At 61.6% G+C, this 19,567-nt stretch overlaps 1 protein-coding gene across 1 annotated transcript; it reads left to right on the top strand.

The window, feature by feature from the left end:
- Positions 1-7,880: 7,880 nt before the first annotated feature.
- LOC135326566 (maestro heat-like repeat-containing protein family member 2B) lies at positions 7,881-19,228 on the top strand (the record flags this gene model as incomplete). The annotated part of the gene is made up of 25 exons (XM_064504381.1): positions 7,881-7,910; positions 8,373-8,538; positions 8,959-9,057; positions 9,510-9,661; positions 9,869-10,012; positions 10,563-10,655; positions 10,932-11,001; positions 11,094-11,207; positions 11,667-11,737; positions 12,016-12,135; positions 12,715-12,822; positions 13,012-13,171; positions 13,277-13,317; positions 13,608-13,749; positions 14,344-14,396; positions 14,672-14,779; positions 14,938-15,057; positions 15,262-15,384; positions 15,566-15,718; positions 15,964-16,105; positions 16,212-16,456; positions 17,793-17,916; positions 18,065-18,174; positions 18,482-18,634; positions 19,148-19,228. Coding segments are annotated over exons 1-25 (2,907 nt in total), but the record flags the coding sequence as incomplete, so codon positions are not given.
- Between the last annotated feature and the right edge of the window lie 339 nt (positions 19,229-19,567).

The following is a 19,567-nucleotide window of genomic DNA, read 5'->3' as shown; positions in this document are numbered from 1 at the left end:
GTTTACAGGGTGTCCCAGAATGAGAAGGTGGCTTCTCTCCACTATTGCTGCCACCACAGATCTGATACAGGCTGGTGCCCCTGCTGCAACTGAATTTAGCTCAGCAGAATAACATGCTACCGGTCTCTGGTGGGGTCCTAATTCTTGCATTATTACTCTGCTGGCAATCCCCTTAGGTCCATGCATGTACAAATCAAAGGGCTTTGTCTAATCTGGGAGCCCGGGAGCAGGCGCAGATGCCAAAGCTCCTTTGATAGTGCTGAAAGCTTGCTCTCTTTTGGGGCCCTGTGCAATGGGTTCTGCTTCTTCATTCTGGGTTGCCTCTGTCAGGGGGTTTGTTAATGCTCCCAACCCAGGGATCCATGATGTGCAAAATCCCCCAGCTCCAAGGAATCCTTGCAACTGTTTCTTTGTTCTGGATGGGGGAGTTTTCTTACAGCATCTCCTCTTTCTGGGTCTAGTAGTCATTGCCCTTATTTCAGAGTGAGCCCCAAGTATTTTACCTCCTTTTGACACAGCTGGAGACTAGATGGAGGTGCCTGGTGATGGTTTTCTGCTGAAGCCATACATAGATGTGCAGAGTCTATTAGACAGGTACCTTCCTCTCTACTTGCCATCAGCAAGTCATCTACATAGTGAACTGGACCTGATCCCCCCCAGATATTTGGTATCCTTTACATCCTTCCCCAGTATTTGTGAAAAAAGGGTGGGAGACCCTGTGAAACCTCATGGGAGGTGTCCATGTTAATTGTTGCCCTTTCCCTGTAAAAGCAAGTAAGGGTTGGCTGCTTTCACCAAGTGGGATACTAAAGAAAGGGGTGCTTAAATCAATGGCAGAAAAACATTTTGCCTGTGTGGTGTTTGTAAAAGTAGAGTGGAAGGATCAGGTACCCCTGGGTGAGGAGTCACCATGTGTTGACTGACAGCCTGCAAATCCTGTACAAAGTGGTTTTCAGGATCCCCATCTTCATCTGGTTTGCTCTTTTTTACAGGGAGGATGGGAGTATTCTGTGGTGAAACACACAGTTTCAGAACCCCCCGGGGCTCAATATGGGCCTATTTGCTTTTGTATGCTTTTCTTGGCTTCTTGGAGAATTGGATACTGTTTCACAGCTGGAGGGGTTCCTCCCTTGGTTTTATCACTGTGGGTTGAGCTGAGACTAACGATCCAATGTCAGTACCAGTTTTCCTCCACAGCTTTGTTGGTACAGGTTTTAGCAATTCTGGTATTTTTACTCTGGGGCTGGGGCTTTCAGTGATTACACTCATTCCCATAATTATTAGATCCCTTCCTTCAGGGGATAAGTGTAATTCCATGCCTAGGTTTTGCAAAAGATCTCTTCCTAGCAATCATGCTGGAGAGTCTGCTGCTAATATGAATCTCCCCCATATGCTTTTCTTTCCTATTGCTTCCTATTTTGTTTCCTAAAAACAGGGGCTTGCTTAAATTCTTTCCCCCTCCTCCTGTGACTGTGTTAGAACCTTATCTTCAGTTTTAGATCCTTTGGGGGTAAAACTTACAGGAGCCACATAATCTCTTAGCTTCTAAAAATTCAGCTTCTTGACCTTCTGCTTTGCCAACTCTATGTCCCTTCTTGTCTCAATGAATTCCCCACATAAGAAAAATTCCCAACCCTGCTTGCCCCCTTATGGTCATCAGGGCTCCCTTCCTCTGGTCATTGTGGACAGTTATTTTCTTGAGCTAATTCTTGCCATGGGTAGTTCTCTTCTCTAGTCAGAGCTCGAGGCCAAAGGGGTCATTCCAGTTGTAAGTGTCCTAAATTCCCCCAAGAATAACGCTGTCCCTTCCCTTCCCCCTATCCTCCTTCCTTTGTTTCATGGCCTCGGCTGAACCCCGGGTTTGGTCTTCCTCTTCCTCCACCCCTTTCTTTCATTTGCAAATTCCTTGCTAGAGCTGCAGCCAGTGAATTTGCTTGCTTGCTTTCTTTTACTTGCTCAGCTTTCTGGTTTTCTTCTCACCCATCATAAATGAATACTGCTACCCTTGAAATGTTTTGTGACGTCTCCCCTTGCCAGCCTGGCATATGCGCTTTAAAATACTGTTGTGTATCAGGGGCCACCTGATCTATGCTACACTAACTGCGAGTGCGTTGTTGAAGTTTTGTGGGGGTCATTCCCCATATTTCAGCAGGGCTGGCTGCAGCTGCCCCCAGAAGTCACTGGGGTGCCCATCTGATTGCCGTCTACCTTTTTGCACTCTAGTCCCATTTGCTCCTAACTCTCTGCATGCTCTGATTGCTTCTACTAAATGTCCAAGTCCTCTTTGACACAGGGCTCTGTCTCCTGCATTATCATAGTCCCACTTTGGATCATTTGCTGGCCAGGGGGTTCTGTTTCCCCTGGCTTGCTGTGCTGATTCTGCATCTTGGTTCATTATCTTATCCTGTTCATCTGGTCAAAATAATTCCCTCAAAAGAATCTGGGTATCACTCCAGGTTGGGTTGTACCTGGTACATGCAGCAGAAACTAACTGGGCACATGGCTTGGCATCTTCTCTTAATCCTGGCATTTCCCCCCTCCCTTCCCCCCATAAGGCAAGCTGGCTGGGGCTCCAGGGCTGCTTAGTAAGTAGCTGCAGCACAGGAGGAGGGGGGTTGGCCCCTCCCATTCCCCCTGGCTGCAGAGTGGCAGGATCAGTCAGCACATGGGAGATCCTAGGACAGAGTCTGGCAGCTGGTAGAGTAGAGGGAGGAGGAGCAGGGGAAGGAAGGACAGGTAGCTTGTCAGGCATAGAAGGTGGAGCAGGAACTGCTGGAACATGGTCTGGGGTACTAGGATCTGCTACTGTGAGTGTCACCTTGGGCAGGGTTCCCTTCCTCCCTCCCTTCTGGCTCAAATGCTCCTGTGCCCATGCCCAGTTATCCCAAATGTACCAGTAATCAGTTTGAGCTGGAAACCTCTCTTCTAGATGGTATTGCAGGAAAGCTCATGTTTCCTCACCAGAAGTCCCTTCTGCTGGCCACTGTTGTGCTGGATTACCATCTTCTGTTGTGAAGGGCCACTCTTCCTGCCATAAAGTGACTGTGCCTTTTTGGCAAGCTGACTGTACCATCAGTCTCTTCCCAGTTTTCCTGTACCTTGGCTAAGGGCATCCCCTTCTGCATGCCAGGTACATTTCCCATTGCCTAGTGTGCCTTCTGCTCATCAGGCTGTGCACTCTTAAGAGAAGCTGCAGCAAGGGAGGGACTTGAACCCACCCTGACACCCCTTCCTAGGGGCCCTTGACCCCCTTCTAATAACTGTTCTGAATCAGCTCAGGGCATTTTAGCACTCACCCATTGGGTGCTGCCTGCTCCAGAGATCTCAGGTGACCTCATCTGCTGCTGGCAGTTGGATGTTTGGGGATAGGAAGGTCTGCTGGTGGTGACCCAGGGTCCCACCTGGGTGGCCAAACTGTTCAAGAAGGTCTCTGAGCCTGGGTTTCCTGAAGCAGAGTCTCAGATGTGGGGGATCACAAACTGAGTTACCCTAAGTGGTACAGGGGCAAATGACAGCTTGAGCTGGGTGCCTCCAGAGAGGGACCTGAACAAAGGAAGCCCTGGGCAATTGTCACTTTATGGTCTAAGTTCTCCTCCCCTCGTGCTGTAGTTGGGACCAAGAGTAATAATCAGGCCTGAGGTCCTCCTGTTCCTTGTTGGGTCTTACTGTGTCTCAAGGTCTGGAGGAGGTAATTCCAGACCCCAACAATTCTCCCTGCCCCAGCAGGGAGAGGAGGCTTTGTTTCTCAGGGTCCTGATGCCTGGCACAGGCCTTATTTCAGAGTTGTGGCATCCTCCCTTTTGGAGTGTGAGACACAGGGATACGGGCTGCTTGTGATGTCCTTGTCTTTCCAGCTGGAGCTGGCCCTGGGGCCCCTTTTCCTGAGCTGGATGCAAGTCCCTCATGTTCTCTGAGTGCAGCCTAAGGCTTCACCTAATTCAGCTACTCATGCTGAGTAAGTTTGAGAGAAGTGGTGCTAAGTGGCTACCTCTAGACAGCCCCAGGGCAATATTCTTTAGCATTAAGCTGGGGGCTGGCCTGGGTGACCAGTGGGCAGCAGGCCCTGCAAGCAAAAATGGGTGCTGCTTTCTGGTGGTTGTCTTTTGTAATAGCTGCAAAGGTAAATGTGTGTCGTGTACCATTGTGACAATGACTGCTAATAAAAAAAAAAGTACATGCCACCTCAAACAATAAAGCTAACCAGATGTGCTCTTCAGTTTGCAGAGGACTTGTCACAAGGCAGAACTCACACAGCTTTACCAGGCAGCCTTGGTTACATGACAGCACTTCCCCTTTTTTCCTTCAAGGTGAAGTGGCTGGTGAGGAGTAACCCTTTCTCACCAAAATCACTTCCTTGACAGTATTTTCCCTGTCCAGTACAAGGCTAACTGCTCTCAGGGTAGACACCCCTTGTCCTCTGCAGAAAGATGAGAGCTGCTTGGCCATACTTGAGGGCTGCCTTTCTCTCTGTCAGCAGAGCCCCCAGGCTGCAGAAATGCAACCAGTAAATGAAGACTAGGATGCAGCTGCAGAGCATCTGACACCAGCTTTTATTGCCCTCCATCAGAGTGACTCCGTGCTGCTGCATTGGGAGAGATGTTGATGTTCTTGGCTGGCTGTGGCAATGGAGTTAGACTTTGCAGTCAGTGTGGAGTAAGAGCTTAGGCCTGGATCCAGTCAGGCCATGCCAGCAGGGATTTTATAGTCAGCTAAATAAATTGACTGTTGGCATGGGGGCCTATGTGCCCAGACCCTCAGTACTCCTGATCTGCAGGGTCTGTCTTCTGCTGAAATTTTCTCCTGTCCAATAAAGGGGAGCTTAGGTTTCCCTGTACAATATGAGCTGACAGGAGCTTTCCTTTGAGATCTGAGCTGTCTCTCCTTCCCCTGACCCCCTGTTCTTATGACTGTCACAGGTGTGAGGTCTCCAGTTCTGGGTTCAGCTTTGTGCTCCTTGGAGAGGGAGTGCAAACCTTGGTGGAGGAAGCAGAGGGAATGACACGCACAGGCGTGTACCCAGGTGACAAGCCTGCAGCAGGCTCCTTTTTGGAGACAGGCAGGCAAAGAGGCAGAGGAGAGAAAAGGGCGAAGCAGCCCCCTTGAGAGCAGTCACCTCTGGCTGTGGGGCTGGGAGGTGCTGCTGAGGCCAGGTCAGTGCCCAGCCCCCTTGGAGGAAACGCAGTGTGTGGGAGTGATGGAGGGAGATGGGGAAAGGGGGCAGTGTTGGGGGCCTGTTGGGGCCCTTTGCCTGCTGCCCTCTCTGGCCCCCTGCCCTGAGTGGGGGTGGCCCTGGGGCAGGGCCCTTATTGGCTGGCAGCCCTTTGTGATGGGCACGGGTGTGTGCTGGGGCAAGCCTTGATTGGCCAGCAGCCCTTTGTGATGGGCAGGGGCGTGTCCCCAAGCAGGCCCTCATTGGTCTGGGCCCTCTGTGATGTAGGCGGGCGTGTCCGGGGCAGGCCCTCATTGGCCGCAGAGCTCTGCGGCGGTGAGGGTGGCGCGCGGGAGCGGGTCCCCGCGGTCCCGCTCCGTCCTTAGGCAGGGCTGGCGCAGCAGCGCTGTCCCTGGCCCGGCGCCATGAGGAGACTCCGGGCGCTCCGAGGTGAGGGGCTGGGGCAGGGCTGGGCCAGGGCTGCAGGAGATCCCCAGCGCGAACCCCTGGTGCTCGGCACCGCTGAGCAGGGCTGGCCATTTCTGATGCTGCGAGCGCTCCCCCGAACCCTGCAACTGCACCAGCTCCTCAGCAGAAAGCCTCCTCCTTGCTCCCATGCAGCTCCCTCCAGGCTCTTGTTTCACGGGCTTTCCACCCAAGGAGCTAATGGGCCCCGACCGTGACACAGATGGGAAATGGAGAAAACTGTGCAGAGCTGTTGGTCTGCTTTGCCCTGACACACAGCAGTGCAGGGGACTTGGATGCTGCCTCATGAGGAGTCAGGCCTGACGGGCCTGGTGGCTCTGAGGGCGTCCACCTTGTTTTGGTAGCAGAGGCCCCCTGGTTCCAAACCCAGCAGGCTCTGGGCGTTATGCTCGCAGGATAACCAAGGGGGGATGGGACCTCTGTGCTTTGGAGTCTAAGCTGCGGCTCAAAGCAGGACCCATGAGAGCAGGCTGCCCAGGGCCTTGTCTGGTCATGGTGTGAGCATCTCTGAGGATGGAGATCCCACAGCCTCCCTGGGTGCCTCTTCTGGTGTTTGACCACCTTCACGGAATCACAGACTGGTTGAGGTTGGAAGGGACCTCTGCAGATCATCTAGTCCAACCCCCCTGCTCAAGCAGCCTCACCTAGAGCACCTGGCTCAGGATTGTGTCCAGACAGCTTTTGAATATCTCCAAGGATGGAGACTCCATAACCTCTCTGGGCAACCTGTTCCGGTGCTTGGTTACCCTCGCAGTAAAGAATTTTTTCCTCGTGTTCGGACGGAGCTTCCTGTGTTTCAGTTGGTGCCTGTTGCCTCTGGTCCTGTCCCCAGGCACCACTGAGAAGAGTCTGGCCCCATCTTCCTTGCACCCTCCCTTCAGATACTGATACACATGGATAAGATCCGCTGCTCAGTCTTCTCTTCTCCAGGCTGGACAGGCCCAGCTCTCTCAGCCTTTTCTCATAGGAGAGATGCTCCAGTCCCTTCCTCACCTTAGTAGCCCTGTGCTGGACTCTCTGCAGTAGCTCCATGTCTCTCTTGTCCTGGGGAGCCCAGAACTGGACCCAGTCCTCCAGATGTGGCCCCACCAGGGCTGAGTAGGGGAGGATGCCCTCCCTTGACCCGCTGGCAATGCTCTTCCTAATGCGGCCCTGGATACCATGGGCCTTCTTGGCCACAAGGGCACGTTGCTGGCTCGTGGTCAGCTTGTTGTCCACCGGGGCCATGAAAGCCTTCTCTGCAGAGCTGCTTTCCAGCAGGTCAGCCCCAAACCTTCATGGGAAATAGTGTTTCTAATAGTTAATCAGGATTTCTCATGTTCCAACTTGTTCCTGTTGCCTCTCATCCCATCAAGGTACATTTCTGAGAAGAGTTTTGCTCCGTCTTCTCTGTGTCCCCCATTAGGTAGCTGCAGGCAGCAATACACTGTTCTCCCTTCCCCTTCTCCAGGCTGACCCAAGCCAGCTCTCTGAGCCTTCCCTCGCTTCTCATGTGCTCCAGTCCCCAGCCGTCCTGATGACTCTCTTCTGGACTCACTCCACTATATCACAGCATTGTAGCTTATCTGTCTTTTACTGAGGAGCCTGGACTGGACCAGCATCCAGGGGTGGTCTCACTAGTGCTGCACAGAGGGGAGGAGTCCCTGCCTTTGCCCTGCTGGCTGCCCGCCTGCTGATACAGCCCTGGCTGCAGTGTTAGTGCTGAGGGAAAGGATTTCTCTGCAGGCTGAGGAGACGTTTGCCCCGAAACAGCGCAGGCAGCTGAGGCCAGCAGAGCTGGTGATGATCCTCTGGGTCTCTCCTTGCAGGTCTCTTCACTTGTGGAGGTTGCTGGTCCCGGCCTCCCGTTCGGGAGGATGGAGGCAGGGCGGCAGAGTCCGTCCCTGCAGCCGTCCCCACCTTTGCTGAGCGAGTGGCTTCTCTGTCAAACCGCCTGCAAGATGAGGAGGTGAGGCGGGGGCGTCGCGCTGTGCTGGGCGTGCGTTTGCAGGTGCCCGGCAGGGCCCTGGTTTCCCGAGGGCGCCGCCGCCCTCCTGCGACCTGCGCGTGCTGCAAACGCTGCTGCTGGTGGGGCCGGTGTCCCCAGCTCTGGGGCTCCCTGGCAATAAGGAAAAGCAAGGCCAAGCTCTTCCCTTCTGGGCTGTGTCCCCAGGGTGACAGAGCGGACACCTACAGAGAGCTGGAGAGAGTCCTGCAGGGCGATGACGGCCACTTGCAGAGTGCTGTCCTGGCCAGAGTGATCGCAGCAGCCTCGAGGGACATGAGAGCGGCGCAGGTGAGCTGCTCCTCTCTGAAGGCAGCCAGAGGCGCCTGGCTAGAGCCGGGTTTGGTAAAATGTAGGAGGGCTCTGAGGACCCGTGTCTAGCACTAAGCCCTGTCAGAGGCTCCCAGACCCCCTGTGACAGCTCCTTCCCCACGGATGCGGCTCTGCGATAGAAAAGGCCGTATCCAGCCCCGCTGCAGAGGGAGTGCAGAGCAGGAGCAGCTGCCTGTGCCAGCGGCGCCTGCGCCCAGGGCTGGTGGCGGAGCTGGGACGTGCAGGGCCACGATTTCTGCACCAGCAAGTGTTTCCTGGAGGCAAAGGCCTTGGGGACTCATCACTGCAGTGGATTTGGGGGGCGATACCTGGAGCTGTGCGGGGAGGTGGCCAAGGCAGGAACCGAGAGCTGGAGGCAGGAGGTCGCTGCCGGCGCCTTCAGCCTTTCTCCTGCTGAGGGAGGTTCATGGCTCTTGCCAGGGTGTGACGGAGGAGGTGCAGATGGCCGCCAGCGACGTCCTGGTGGCTCTGGCCCGCTCCCACTTCGACAGCGTCATGTACGAGCTGCAGTGCCGCCTGAGGGCCCTGGGAGAGATCTCCGAGGACCTCGTGTTCGTCACCTTGGGCAAGCTGGCCAGCAGCTACGGTAGGGCCCCTCGGCCTCCGGCTCGGGGCTGTGGTCTGCGGTACCTGGGAGAAGGGATCTTCCCCCATCTCCCCAAAATGTTCCATGCTGAACCGGAGGCTGCAAGGTTTCGGTTCCCCTCGCTGGCTGCCGGGGCTGGCTTTGCCCCTGCCGCCCTCCCAGGCCCCCTGAAGGGCTGCCCCGCACCCCACTTGGGGCAGGCACCAGCACCCCATCGAGTCCCACCAAGCCGTCCCCATGCCGGGGCCTGCCCCAGCCCCTGGGGCAGCTCTGGTGCCCCCCTGGCCCCCCCGGCATGTCCCCAGGGGCCCGGCAGCCTGGGGGCTCCCCCCGCCGTGCTGCCCCGGGGCTCCCCCGCGCGCTGCCCCGGCTCCCCGTGACGGCGTGCCTCTCTGTGCCTCTGCCCTGCCCTCTCCGCAGCCCTGCGGTGCGTCCCCTTCGTGGGCATGACGCTCTTCGCCCTGCGCACGATGCTGAGCCAGGTGGGGAGCAGCCGGACCCTGCGCGCCGTCTGCAGCGGTGAGTGTCGGCCCCGCGGGCAGGGGCAGGGCCGGGGCAGCCTCGGCGCCTCTGCTGCTGCGCTTTGCTCCCGGTGCGACCTGCCGGGCTCTGAGCTCTGCCCCGGCTCCCTCCCGCCTGCTGCGTGCAGGGCGGGCTGGTTTTGGGGGGTTTCGGGAGAGAGGGCGAGTGTTTGGGACGGCTGGGGCAGGGACGCAGCGAGAAGCGCAGGAGGGGAACACGGCTGGGAGGAGGAGGAGGAGGAGGTGTGATGGGGAGGAGGAGAGCAACAGCGCAGCGTTTCCATCAGGGCATCTCCGAGCACCGTGCGGCTTGTGCCTGGGGCCAGACCCGGTCTCGGATGGAGCCGCGGCGAGCGGGGGCTGCGGCTGAGGGCAGGCTGGGGCGGCAGAGCAAGGTCCCGTCCCCGCCGCAGGCTCTGCCCTGATCCTTCTGCCCTTCTCTTGCCGCAGTCCTGGAGCAGTGGTCGAAGGCCGTGAACACCTACCTGGGCGCCTGGGAGCAATGCAGCTTCCCGCGCGTGGGGCAGGCCCAGTTCTGCAGCAGCGTTTCCCCGGTCTTTTGCCACGTGGTGGGGAGCTGGCTGGGCTGCGAGGAGGAGGAGGTGAGAGGGGCTGCCGTGCCGGCCCCGCGACTCCGGGGGCCTTTGGGCAGGGCCGGGGGGGCCGGGGTGGGGACGTGCCCTCTCCTCTGGAGCAAGGCCTTCTCCTCCAGGGGAGCAGGGCACTGCCTCTCCGTGGGGAGGGCAGACCGTGTCGGGGTGGAAGGACGTTGGGCCCCGCTGAAGAGCGTCTCGCTGCCCTCCCTGCAGGCCAAGCAGGCCGTCCTGGGGGCGATGGCTGCCATGATGGGCCTCCTTGTGCGCGAGGAAGAGCACCGCGAGCGCGTGTGGGAGCAGCTCCCCTGGCTCCTGGGCCAGTATCAGCAGGTCCAGGACACTTTCCGGGTGACCAAGGTGAGGCGTTATGTGGGGCACGGTGAGGCTGTGGGGTCTGTGCGTGTGCTGCGAGATGTTGGGGGTCTGTGGGGTGTCTGGAGGAGCTGGGACCCCTTGAGAAGAAAGGGGGAGAGCAGGGGAGGCTTGAGGCCTGCTGGGCTTCTCGGGCAGCGCCAGAGCAGCCCAGGTGGGGCCGAGAGGGAGCTGAGCATCCCCGGGGCCGACCTCCTCGGGAAGGGAGGCCTCGACCCCTGTCCCTGGGGTGTCGTGCACGCAAGGGGCTCTGCTCTAACGCCTGGGCACTGTCCAGCCCCGTCTGGCGGGGAGGGGAGGTGTGAGGGGTGCGAAGTGTGGGGAAGCATCATCAGAGGGGCTCTGTGCAGAGGAGAGGCCCTCTAAGGCTGCTGCTGGGAGGGAAGGACACACGAGAAACCCCGTGCGGGAGGGTCTGGGTCTTTTCCTGGGGACTGGAGTGAAGGAGTTCATCACAGAAACGCCGGGTTTCCTTTCTTAAGACATTGCTTTAGGTGACAGTCCCGCTCTTCTTCCCGCCCCCGTTCCCTTGCAGGCTCTGAGTTATTTCCTGGAGATTTTGGGGGAAGTGCAGATCCCCATCCCCCAGGACGAGGTCCAGACCATTGCCACTGCTGTGCACCACCAGGTAAGGGCAGCCTGACCCCGTACCGCTTGCGCTGGGTGCAGCAGACCTGACCCACGGGGACAGGAAGGTCCTGCTGGACGGCCGGGCAGAGCGTCCTTGCAGCAGGACCTACCTTAAGGCCAGGTCTGTGCAGATATTTGGGGGTCACCTCCCACGCTGGAGTCTAGAGGCTGTTGTGGCCAAAGGCCCCGGGGAGACGAGAGTGGAGGGAGCAGTTTCTTTTCAGTCCCCTCGGACCTGATGCTCTTCTCTCTAAAGCGCACCTTGTTCCCACAGCTCAGTGATGGGAGCAAGCAGCACAGCGGGGAGCACCGGTCGGAGCTGTCCTCCTGCGTCCTGCTGCTGGGTGAGGGGAGGAGACTCCGCGTGACACCGCTGTGCCCTTGCTGCTCTCTCCCGAACCTCTGGCTAACGCAGAGCACGACTTTTCCCTCGCAGCCCGAGTTTGCCCTGAGGACACGGTGGCCTTTCTGCGCTCGCAGCTGGGGAGTGGGAGCGAGGCCGCTCACGTGGTGTCCTTGGATCTGCTCAGAGCCCTGGTGCGCCCCACAGGTCAGTGCCGCGGGGCGCAGCGAGGCCGGCCAGGGGTTTGGGCTGCCGGGCTGGGGGCAGGCACGACTGCAAGTGATGCACAAACACCCGAAACGAGCTGCAAAGTGCGTGTTCCCCAGCTGAGCTGCTGCGCGGCTGCAGGGACAGGGATGAGATGAGGCAGCTGTAAATGGCGACGCACCGGTGACGGTGCTGAACACTCGGTGATGGGGCAGAGACATGAGCTACATGTACCCGTTGTATTTCTGGAGCACTCCGTGTTGTTAAAACAGTTGGTCCCATCACCCAGCTGTGACTGTAAATGGAGTCACTGGGGGACTCTGCTGCTTCCTCGGCCGTCACAGTCTTGTCCTGGGTTTTCTGTGCTGCTCGTGTGTGAGCGAGCTAGGAGCTTTGCCAGCTCCCTGCTGAAACGAGGGCTCTGCCTGAGCGCCCGCCTCTCCCCATCTTTTCCAGCAGCAGAGAGAGGCCAGAGCCTGCCCCTGCTCGTGCAGGCGGTGCGCTGCGCGCTGGGAGACCCCAGCAGGAAGGTGAGCTGGTTGGCGTGGGGCAGCACCGCGGTGGGCGGCAGAGAAAGCTTTTGCTCGGGGCAGAGCCTGGCCAGCCCCTGGCAGGGCTGCTGTTGGGGGCCGAGCCTAGAGGAGCGTTTCCCCGTGGAAATGTTGCTGCGTGGCAGTGGCTGTGGGAGCAGAGGGGCCTCCTGCACCCCCATGGTCTCCCCGCGGGGCACAGGGGCTGCATGGGTGCGAAGGCGTCTGCCCCTGGGCTTTTGAGCAGAGGGGGGTAACTGCAATGTGCTCCGTGGCAGGTGGCGAGGGCAGTTCTGCGCTTCACCAAGGAGCTGCTCAGCTGCAGCGTCCAGAGCTGCTCGGCCTGGGATCTGGTGGCCCACGTCTTCGCCACGTTCAGCCAGGCCTCCGGCAGATTGGTGAGGGCAGAGCGTGACGCTTCGGCTTTGCTGTGTGCCTGGGGTGTCCTGGAAATGGGGAGCCCCCCCAGCAGGGCTGCAGTCCCCGGTGCAGAGGGCTGAGCGGCGTCCCCACCGCCGTTCCTGGGGGGATCTCGGAGGAGGCCGGGGAAGTGCTTTGGCCTCCCACCAGCATGTAACAAACCCGACTGCGGCGCTGCCTGGGCCGTGACTCCGCTGGGCCGTGCGTGCTGCCGTTTCAGCGCTGTCGCTGAGTACAGCCCCGCCGCAGGGCAACCTCCTTGCATCGGCTTGGTGCCACTGCGGCATCACTTGGGCCCTGGAGGAGCTCGTAATCCCGACACCCCGACTAACGACGCTGGCGACCGCCCCAAGGAGCAGCGGGTCTCCCTGGTCGCAGCCTGTTTAGTGCTTCCTTCACCTGGGATCTGGCCCCTCCTGTGGGACTTTCTGCTCTCTCCTGCCTCCGGAGATGGGGGCTCCCAGGGGAGCATCCCAGCAGCGCTGGGTAGTTCATGCTTCACCTCCCATCTCAGGGACAGGGGCTGATGCTGGTGTTGTCCCAACTGTGTCTTGCAGGCGCAGGGAAAGCTGTCTCAAGCAGAAGCGCAGGAAGCAGCAGATCTTCAAGCCCTGTGCTTGGACATCCTGCGCTCCCTGGATGTCTCCGTCCGGGGGATGACCAAAGTAAGTCGTCCTGCGCCCTGCTGCTGCCTCCCTGCCCCACTCTCCCCAAAGTGCTCCCCGAGCAGCCCCTTAGGCGCACAAGGTGAGTGGGAATGCAGAGCGTCATTTCCATCTCAGAGCTAAAACGAGCTCGAGCTGGCACGGAGGTGGGAGCCGCGACGTGCTGAGTGGCCTCGTTCTTCCCTGCAGCTCCTGTGGCCGCGGCTCCTGCAGTACGTGGTGCCAGCCCAGTACACCGGCACATTGGTGCCGCTCTGCCGGTGCCTGCGAGAGCTGGCCGAGAGCCGGGGGAGAGCAGGGGCCGAGGACGGAGAGGAGGAGCCCGATGTCGTGGCCTCCCGGGAGCGAGGTAGGAAGCCGAAACTCTCGCCGTGTGCCGTGTTGGGCTGTGCCAGGGCCAGGGCAGGGTATGGTGGGTTGCGCCGCTCTCACCGGCCTTTCTGTCTCCTCACAGCCAAGCTGCCCAGGCCGCAGGCCCTGCTGGCTCGCCTGCTGGTGAGTAGCAGCCCTGGGGAAAGCGCTTTCGGGGGCTGGAGGTGACGGGAGAGGTCGGGGCAGAGCTGCGTCGCAGGCCGGGGCCGGCAGCCTGCGGGGAGGAAGAGGCGTGCGAGAGCGAGTCGGAGCCTCCCCAGCCCCGCGGGACCCTGCTGTTGCACGGGGGAGAAGCCGGCGGCACCGGGGAGAAGCTCCCGGCTCGGCCGGGGCCGGGCAACCGCCCTCCCTGCGGGGAGAAGCTGTGGCTCCTCCGGCCGCCCCGAGCCCAGGTCTCGCCTGCCTTCTCCCAGGTGGTTGCGGCGGCTCCTCACGCCGGCGGCGGCTGCGGCGTCGCTGCCCTGCGGCTGCTGCAGGCCCTGTCCGCAGAGATCCACGGTGCCGTGGGGATGGTGTGGGCTGTGAAGATCCCCTTCCTGCTGCAGTGCCTGGAAGGTAACGTGCCGTCGGGGAGGAGGCGGCTGGAGAGGCCGAAGGGGAGGCAGGAAAAGGCAGCGTCCAGGCGTGAGGGAGGGGAATTGGCCCTGGGTTTCTCAGCGCCGGCTCTGCAGCCGTTGCCCTTCCAGGGAGCAGCGCTGATGCCCAGGAGCAGTTTATCTGGGGGACGGGGCCTTTCTTGCCCGTCACTGCCAGGAGCAGGTGTTGCAGCACCCCGGCGTCCTCGCTGGGTGGGTGTTTGGGAGGGCTGGACTCGGTGCTCCTGGGGGTGGGTGAAACGTGTCCTGGTGCAAATGTGTGTGCATGGTCCGAGCCCTCGTGTGAGGGCCTGGTTTGCTCTGGGAGCTGCAGTCGAGCGATGGGGACTGGGAGCGGCGGGTGTGTGGCTGAGCTGAGTCCGTGCCCCTGTCCCCCGTCCCCAGGGTCCGTCAGGTGTCCTGGGCCTGGCCAAGAGTTTGGCATCAGGGCTTGAGCCTCGCGGCTTGGGCCCCTTCTGGTGTGGGAGCCAGAGGGTGTTTGAGTGCCAAGGAGCCCCCGGGCTCTTCTGTGGCGCTAAGTAACACGGAGGGTTTTCTTGCTCCGGCTTTGTAGGGCAAAGCGAGAGCTGCCTGGACTCTGCCGAGTGGGAGCAGCTCCTGCTTAAGGTACAGCACTGCTGCGAGGGCAGCAACTACCGGTGGGAAAGGGGGGGAAGGTGTGGGTGGAAAGGTAACCAGGAGCAGGGGAGCCCTGAGCAGGGAAATGCCAGTTTTGTTCAGAAAACAGGAAACACGGGAAAGACCCCCTGCAAAGGCCCTGAGGATTTTGTTTTGCAAACAGCTGTGGATCACAGAGGGTCATGTCGTGTTGTGCCATGTCCCGTCGTTGCACATTGTGACCTGCTCTGCGGGGGCTTTGCCTCAACTTGTGTTTCCCCTAGTTCCTGAGGACGTCGCTGGAGACGATCGAGAGCCAGGCCTGGACCATGGGCCTGAGCTTTGAGCTCAGCCAGCAGACGGGCAGCTACCCCCGGCTGTCCCGGAAGCAGGTGGGTCCCTGCCGAGGCCTCGTTTCTGCGGGAGCCGAGCTGGACGGCCGGGCGCCGCGGCCAGCTCAGCCGTGCCTGGTGCGGGCTGGTGCGTCGCAGCCGGCTCTGTGCCGCCAGGCTGTGCGTGACCACGTCTGGGGTGGCCGCTTGTCTTTCAGGCCTTCCTGTATAAAGCTGTCGGGGTGTCCCTGGCAGCGTGTCAGCATGTCCCCTATGTCCGCGGGGAAATGAAGAAGTATCTCTCAAGGACAAATTACTTGGAGGCGTCTGAGAGAGAGGTGAATTTCCTCTTCTCCCCTTGCTTTCCCCGGAGCCCCTCGGTATTTCCAGGGGAGCGGTGATCTCTCCGAGCAGAGCGCTGCAGGCTCTTCTCATTTCCTTGTCGCTGCTGTTTCCGTCGGACGATATCGCGAGTGTCGCTCGGAGCTTGCCGTGGCTGAGTGTCGGCCAGAGGCCGCCTCACCCTTTCTCTTGTGTTGCAGGCAATGATTTCTGTTTTGGGCGGCTCTGCCGAGAGCCACTTCCACCTTGCCTTGGAGGTGGTGCAGGAGTTTGGGGCGTCCATGGAGGAAAGACCAGTGTCTGGGGCTTTCAAACGCCTGAAGGTAAAGGATGCCGGGTGTCTTGGCTCGTTTTTCCTCTGCTTTATTTTCACTTGTAAACCAGTAGCAGCCCAGGGGTGGCTGCTGCGTGGAAAGTGGGGCAGCTCCTTCGCCGGGAGGCAGCGGGAGCTGGGGCCCGACGGAGGCGCCGGGCTGACGTCTCGTGGCTTCTCCCACGGCGCAGGAATACCACCAGGGGAAGAGAGCGGGGAGGCACATGGCCCTCGTGCTGGCCTACGGCCAGATCGCGCTCTGCGCCCCCCCGGAGCAGCTCCTGGCCCGCGTGGAGAGCGACGTCGTGGGGCGCATCCTGCAGCACTACCGCGCCAGCTGCCAGGTGGGTGCACGGGCGCAGGGCCGGCCACACAGACCTGGGTCTTCCCTGAAGCTCCTGCGAGCGCCGACTCCCCGCAGCGCCCCAGGGGCGGTTGTGGCCCGCCTGCGCTGGCGGAGGGGGACGCGGCAGCCCTGGTTCGTCCCTGCTGCCCTGCGGGGTCTGCGCGCTCCGGGGCCGTTGCTGCGTGTCCTGCGTCTGTGCGCCTTGGTTCACTGCCTCTCACTCCACCGCCTTTCCCCTTCCAGGTGCTGGGCTTCTCCTTCTCCACCAAGGTAAGTCCTGCCCCCCGGGGCCTTGCTCGCTGCCCTTCCCGCACCCCTTTCCCATCGCAGGCGTGCCGGACTCGCCCTCCCGCTCCCCAGGCCGGGGGCCGGGGGTCTCCTTGCGGTAGGTAGCCGGGAAAGCTCATGCCTTCGCGGGGGGAGCTTCTTCCCGGGAGGGGAGAGGAGGTTTCCTTCCTGCGACCCGTGTGCCGGGCCGAGGCTCTGGGCAGACGCAGTCGCCCTTGTGCGCTGTGCTCTGGGGCTGGACTGCCCGCCGTGTTCCTCGTTGAGCCCTCGGCGCTGTGAGGAGTTCCTCACCGGTGCCGCCGTGTTTCTCTGTGCCGGGATGCAGGACATGCAGCTCAAGCTGGCGCTGATCCGGAGCGTCACCGAGGTCAGCCGGGCCGTGCAGGTGGCGGGGGGCTCCCGCGGCGTGGAGCTCTGCCACAAACGGGAGCTGCTGGACACCCTGCTGGTGAGTGCCGGGGCCGGGACGGTGCCGCCGGGGAGGTTGGGGCCGAGCCCCGAGGCCGGTCGCCCCGAGGCGCGATGCTCTGCCTTGGCCGCACGCGACCTCTGGAGCGCCCTGAGCCTGGTCCCGGCGGGAGGGCTCTCGGCGGCTGCCCGCTGCCCACTGTGCGCGTGTCTCTGTGACCTGCAGGGCTTCGTGCAGGGGGAGCCCCGGGATCGCCTGGCGTCCCCCGTGCGCCAGGAAGCGTTTGTGGCCGTGGGGCACTTGAGGTAGGGTCTTTGCGCCGGGGCTGCGGGGGGGTGTCATCTGAGCCGCTGCTCTGGGCACTGGTAGTGAGACTCTTGTGTGTTTCCCTCTTTCTCTGCCAGCAAACTGAAGCCATCGCTGAGCCGGGAGGAAAACCGCGACCTCCTGGATCAGTGTGTGCAGAGCGTGATGCCCCTGCCTGCCCTGGAGCCGGCGGAAGAGGAGGGGGCGACAGCGGCAGACGCTCTGCACGTGCAGGTACCTGCCGGCCCTTCTCTGCCGGCCTCTCCGGGGATCCCCCAGCAGCACGCGCTGCGCTCTGCCCCCTCCGGCCGAGCTGGGCGTCTCCGAGTGCGGCCCAACGCCCGTCCTTCTCTGCTCTCAGAGTCTGCACGCGCGGACCATGGGGGCTCTTGGCGAGCTGGTGACGGCCCTGCTGGAGGAAGACCTCAGCTCGGACTGGCTCGCGGAGATGCTGCATGTGAGTGTCCGTGGGGGGACGGGGAAGGCATCACCAGTGCCGGGTGCGTGGGGAGAGCTGGGCTGTGGAGGCGGCAGGGTCAGCGCGAGGTGGCCGTGGGGCACGTCTGCGCCAGATGTCCTCCATGAGTGGCTGATGGGGACGCAAGAGGCTGCGCTGCCAGCTGCTGAAGCGCCAGCTCCTCGGCGGGACTCTGGGCAGGAGGGAGGCATTTGGGGTGGCGGTGGGCAGGCCGGGATGGCCAGGGGGACTGTTGTGAGCCAGGTGTGCTCTTCCGCAGGTGCTGGAGTACTGGCTCACCTCGGCCAAGGAGTGGGAGCGGGAGAGGGCCCTGCAGGCCTGCGCCCAGCTGCTGGGTGCTTACGAGGAGCGATTTGAGCTCACGGTGAGAAGGGACCCCCCGTGTGCCATGTCCCCCCTCCCTGCTGGCTGCGGGCCCGGCTGGGAACTCTGCCCCACGCCGGGCACTGGGTTTTGGGTCTCCTGGGCTGTGGGGCTGCACCGCTGCCTGCCCCGATGCCCTGCCACGGCTCGGGCGCCAGCACAGCCGGGAGAGGGAGGTCGGCCGCCAGGGCTGCCTGTGACCCTCTCGTCGTCCTTGTGTTTCCCCAGGGAGAAACCTCTTTCGGGCTCTTTGGCTCCATGGTGGGACTGCTGGCGCCTTTCACCTGCGACTCGCTGGCCACGTCCCGCCAGCGGGCAGGGGCCTGCCTCGGCCACCTCCTCCGCATACAAGGTGAGGGCAGCCCCCTCCCGGCCTCAGCCAGCCCCCCGCGCCCCACGACTGCGCGGGGCCGGGCTCCGTTCTTCATTCCTCACGGCCCCTGGGCCAGAGGTGGGTCTCCGTCGCCATCGCCGCCCTTTTCTCCTGGTGCTCCCTGCAGGCAAGACGCTGGAGACGGGGGCCGAGGAGGACGAGGTGCAGCCTTTGTGCCAGCGCCTGAGCGCCCCAGACGCCGAGGCTCTGCTCCAGGCTTCCTCCAGACTCAGAAAGGTACCTGGCCCCACAGCGCGGGGGGAGCCGGTGCCCGGGCTCCCGTGCGGCTCCCTGCTTCGCTGCTGGGGCCCCGCTGCGTTTTGGGAGAGCCGCCACAACGGGCGCCCGGGGTTAGGGAGCAGCAAGCGGCTGTCGAGCGGCACAGAGCACGGCAGGCCCTGCCTGCACAGCTGCCCTGTAAAGCCCTGCCTCCCTGCAGGCCTAGCGAACTGCCCCGCTGACCGCGCGCTCGAGTTTCCTCTCCTTTGTGAAGGGCCGGAGCAGACCTGTGACGTGGTCTCTCCCGTTTCTGATGTCTCCCCAGATCGTCTGCAAACACATCCCGCCAGCGCAGGCCACGGACTTCCTCTCTGCCGCCCTGGACGGGATGCTGTTGGCCAGGTCCGCGTGTGCTCAGGCAGCGGGCGAGTGGCTGCTCACCTTCCTGGAGACGTGCGGGGGACAGCTATTCACGGAGGTGAGAGACGCCTTTTCCCGGGGGCTCGGGCCTTCCCGCCTCTGCTGTTGCCGGGCACCTCGTGCAGGTGCCGGGGGCCAAAGCGCCGACCCTGGTGCGCAGCGCTGAGGGCTCTGTCGAATCCGAGTGCCGGCCGCCTCATCCCGGGGTTGTTCTTCGTCCGCTGACACTGACCCTGCTGGGCCAAACCCCGGTGGCTCCCACGACGGAGGCAGTTAGAGCTGAGGCACCCAAAGTGCCCAGTTGCTCCCTGGTTCTCAGGCACGATGCTCAGCCCTCCCAGCCCGAGGAGCCCGGGGTGGCTCCTCGGTGTCGCCCTCGGTGGGCAGCAGAGATGTGTCCCCATGGTGGTCCAGCGTCCCCCCACAGCTGCGCAGAGCCTTCTGGCTTTAGGGCTGGGTCCTGAGAAATGGTCGGGGAGCAGGAATTGCTCATGGGCCGAGTGGCGGTGCCTGGGCCGTGTGGGAGGAGAAAGAGAGGATGGAGACGACGGCTCTTTTGGTCTGCGTTCAGGTGCCAGAAATCCTGAGCATCATTTACATCCGGATGCCGACCATGCAGCAGGACAGCCTCCGACATTTCCTCTTGGAGGCGGTGTCCGTGCTCGCCCTCTACCACCCCGGGGCCGTCATCGACAGCCTGCTGCAGAAGCAGCTGCCCATGGACAGGTACGTGCACTGCCCCGGCCCCACGGGCAGGCAGGAGCCACCGCTGACGGGGCGAGGAGGAGCCAGCGGAGAAGCCAGTCCTGCTGCTCCGGGGGCAGAAAGCCTGAGCGCGGCAAGAGCCGTCTTGGAGGCCAGGAGAGCGTTTGGCCCCTGCCGAGGGCGTCATAGGTACCAGAGCCCGCGGGCTCACGGGGGAACTTCTGCTCCCTTGCAGTGACACCGAGGAGCTGTGGAGGGTCCTGGGGGGGAAATTCTTTGTGGACCA

This window comes from Dromaius novaehollandiae, unplaced genomic scaffold, assembly GCF_036370855.1.
Source record: "Dromaius novaehollandiae isolate bDroNov1 unplaced genomic scaffold, bDroNov1.hap1 HAP1_SCAFFOLD_36, whole genome shotgun sequence".
NCBI classification, from domain to species: domain Eukaryota; kingdom Metazoa; phylum Chordata; class Aves; order Casuariiformes; family Dromaiidae; genus Dromaius; species Dromaius novaehollandiae.
The sequence above is the reverse complement of the archived record's forward strand: the minus strand, read 5'-3'. Positions and strand labels throughout refer to the sequence as shown.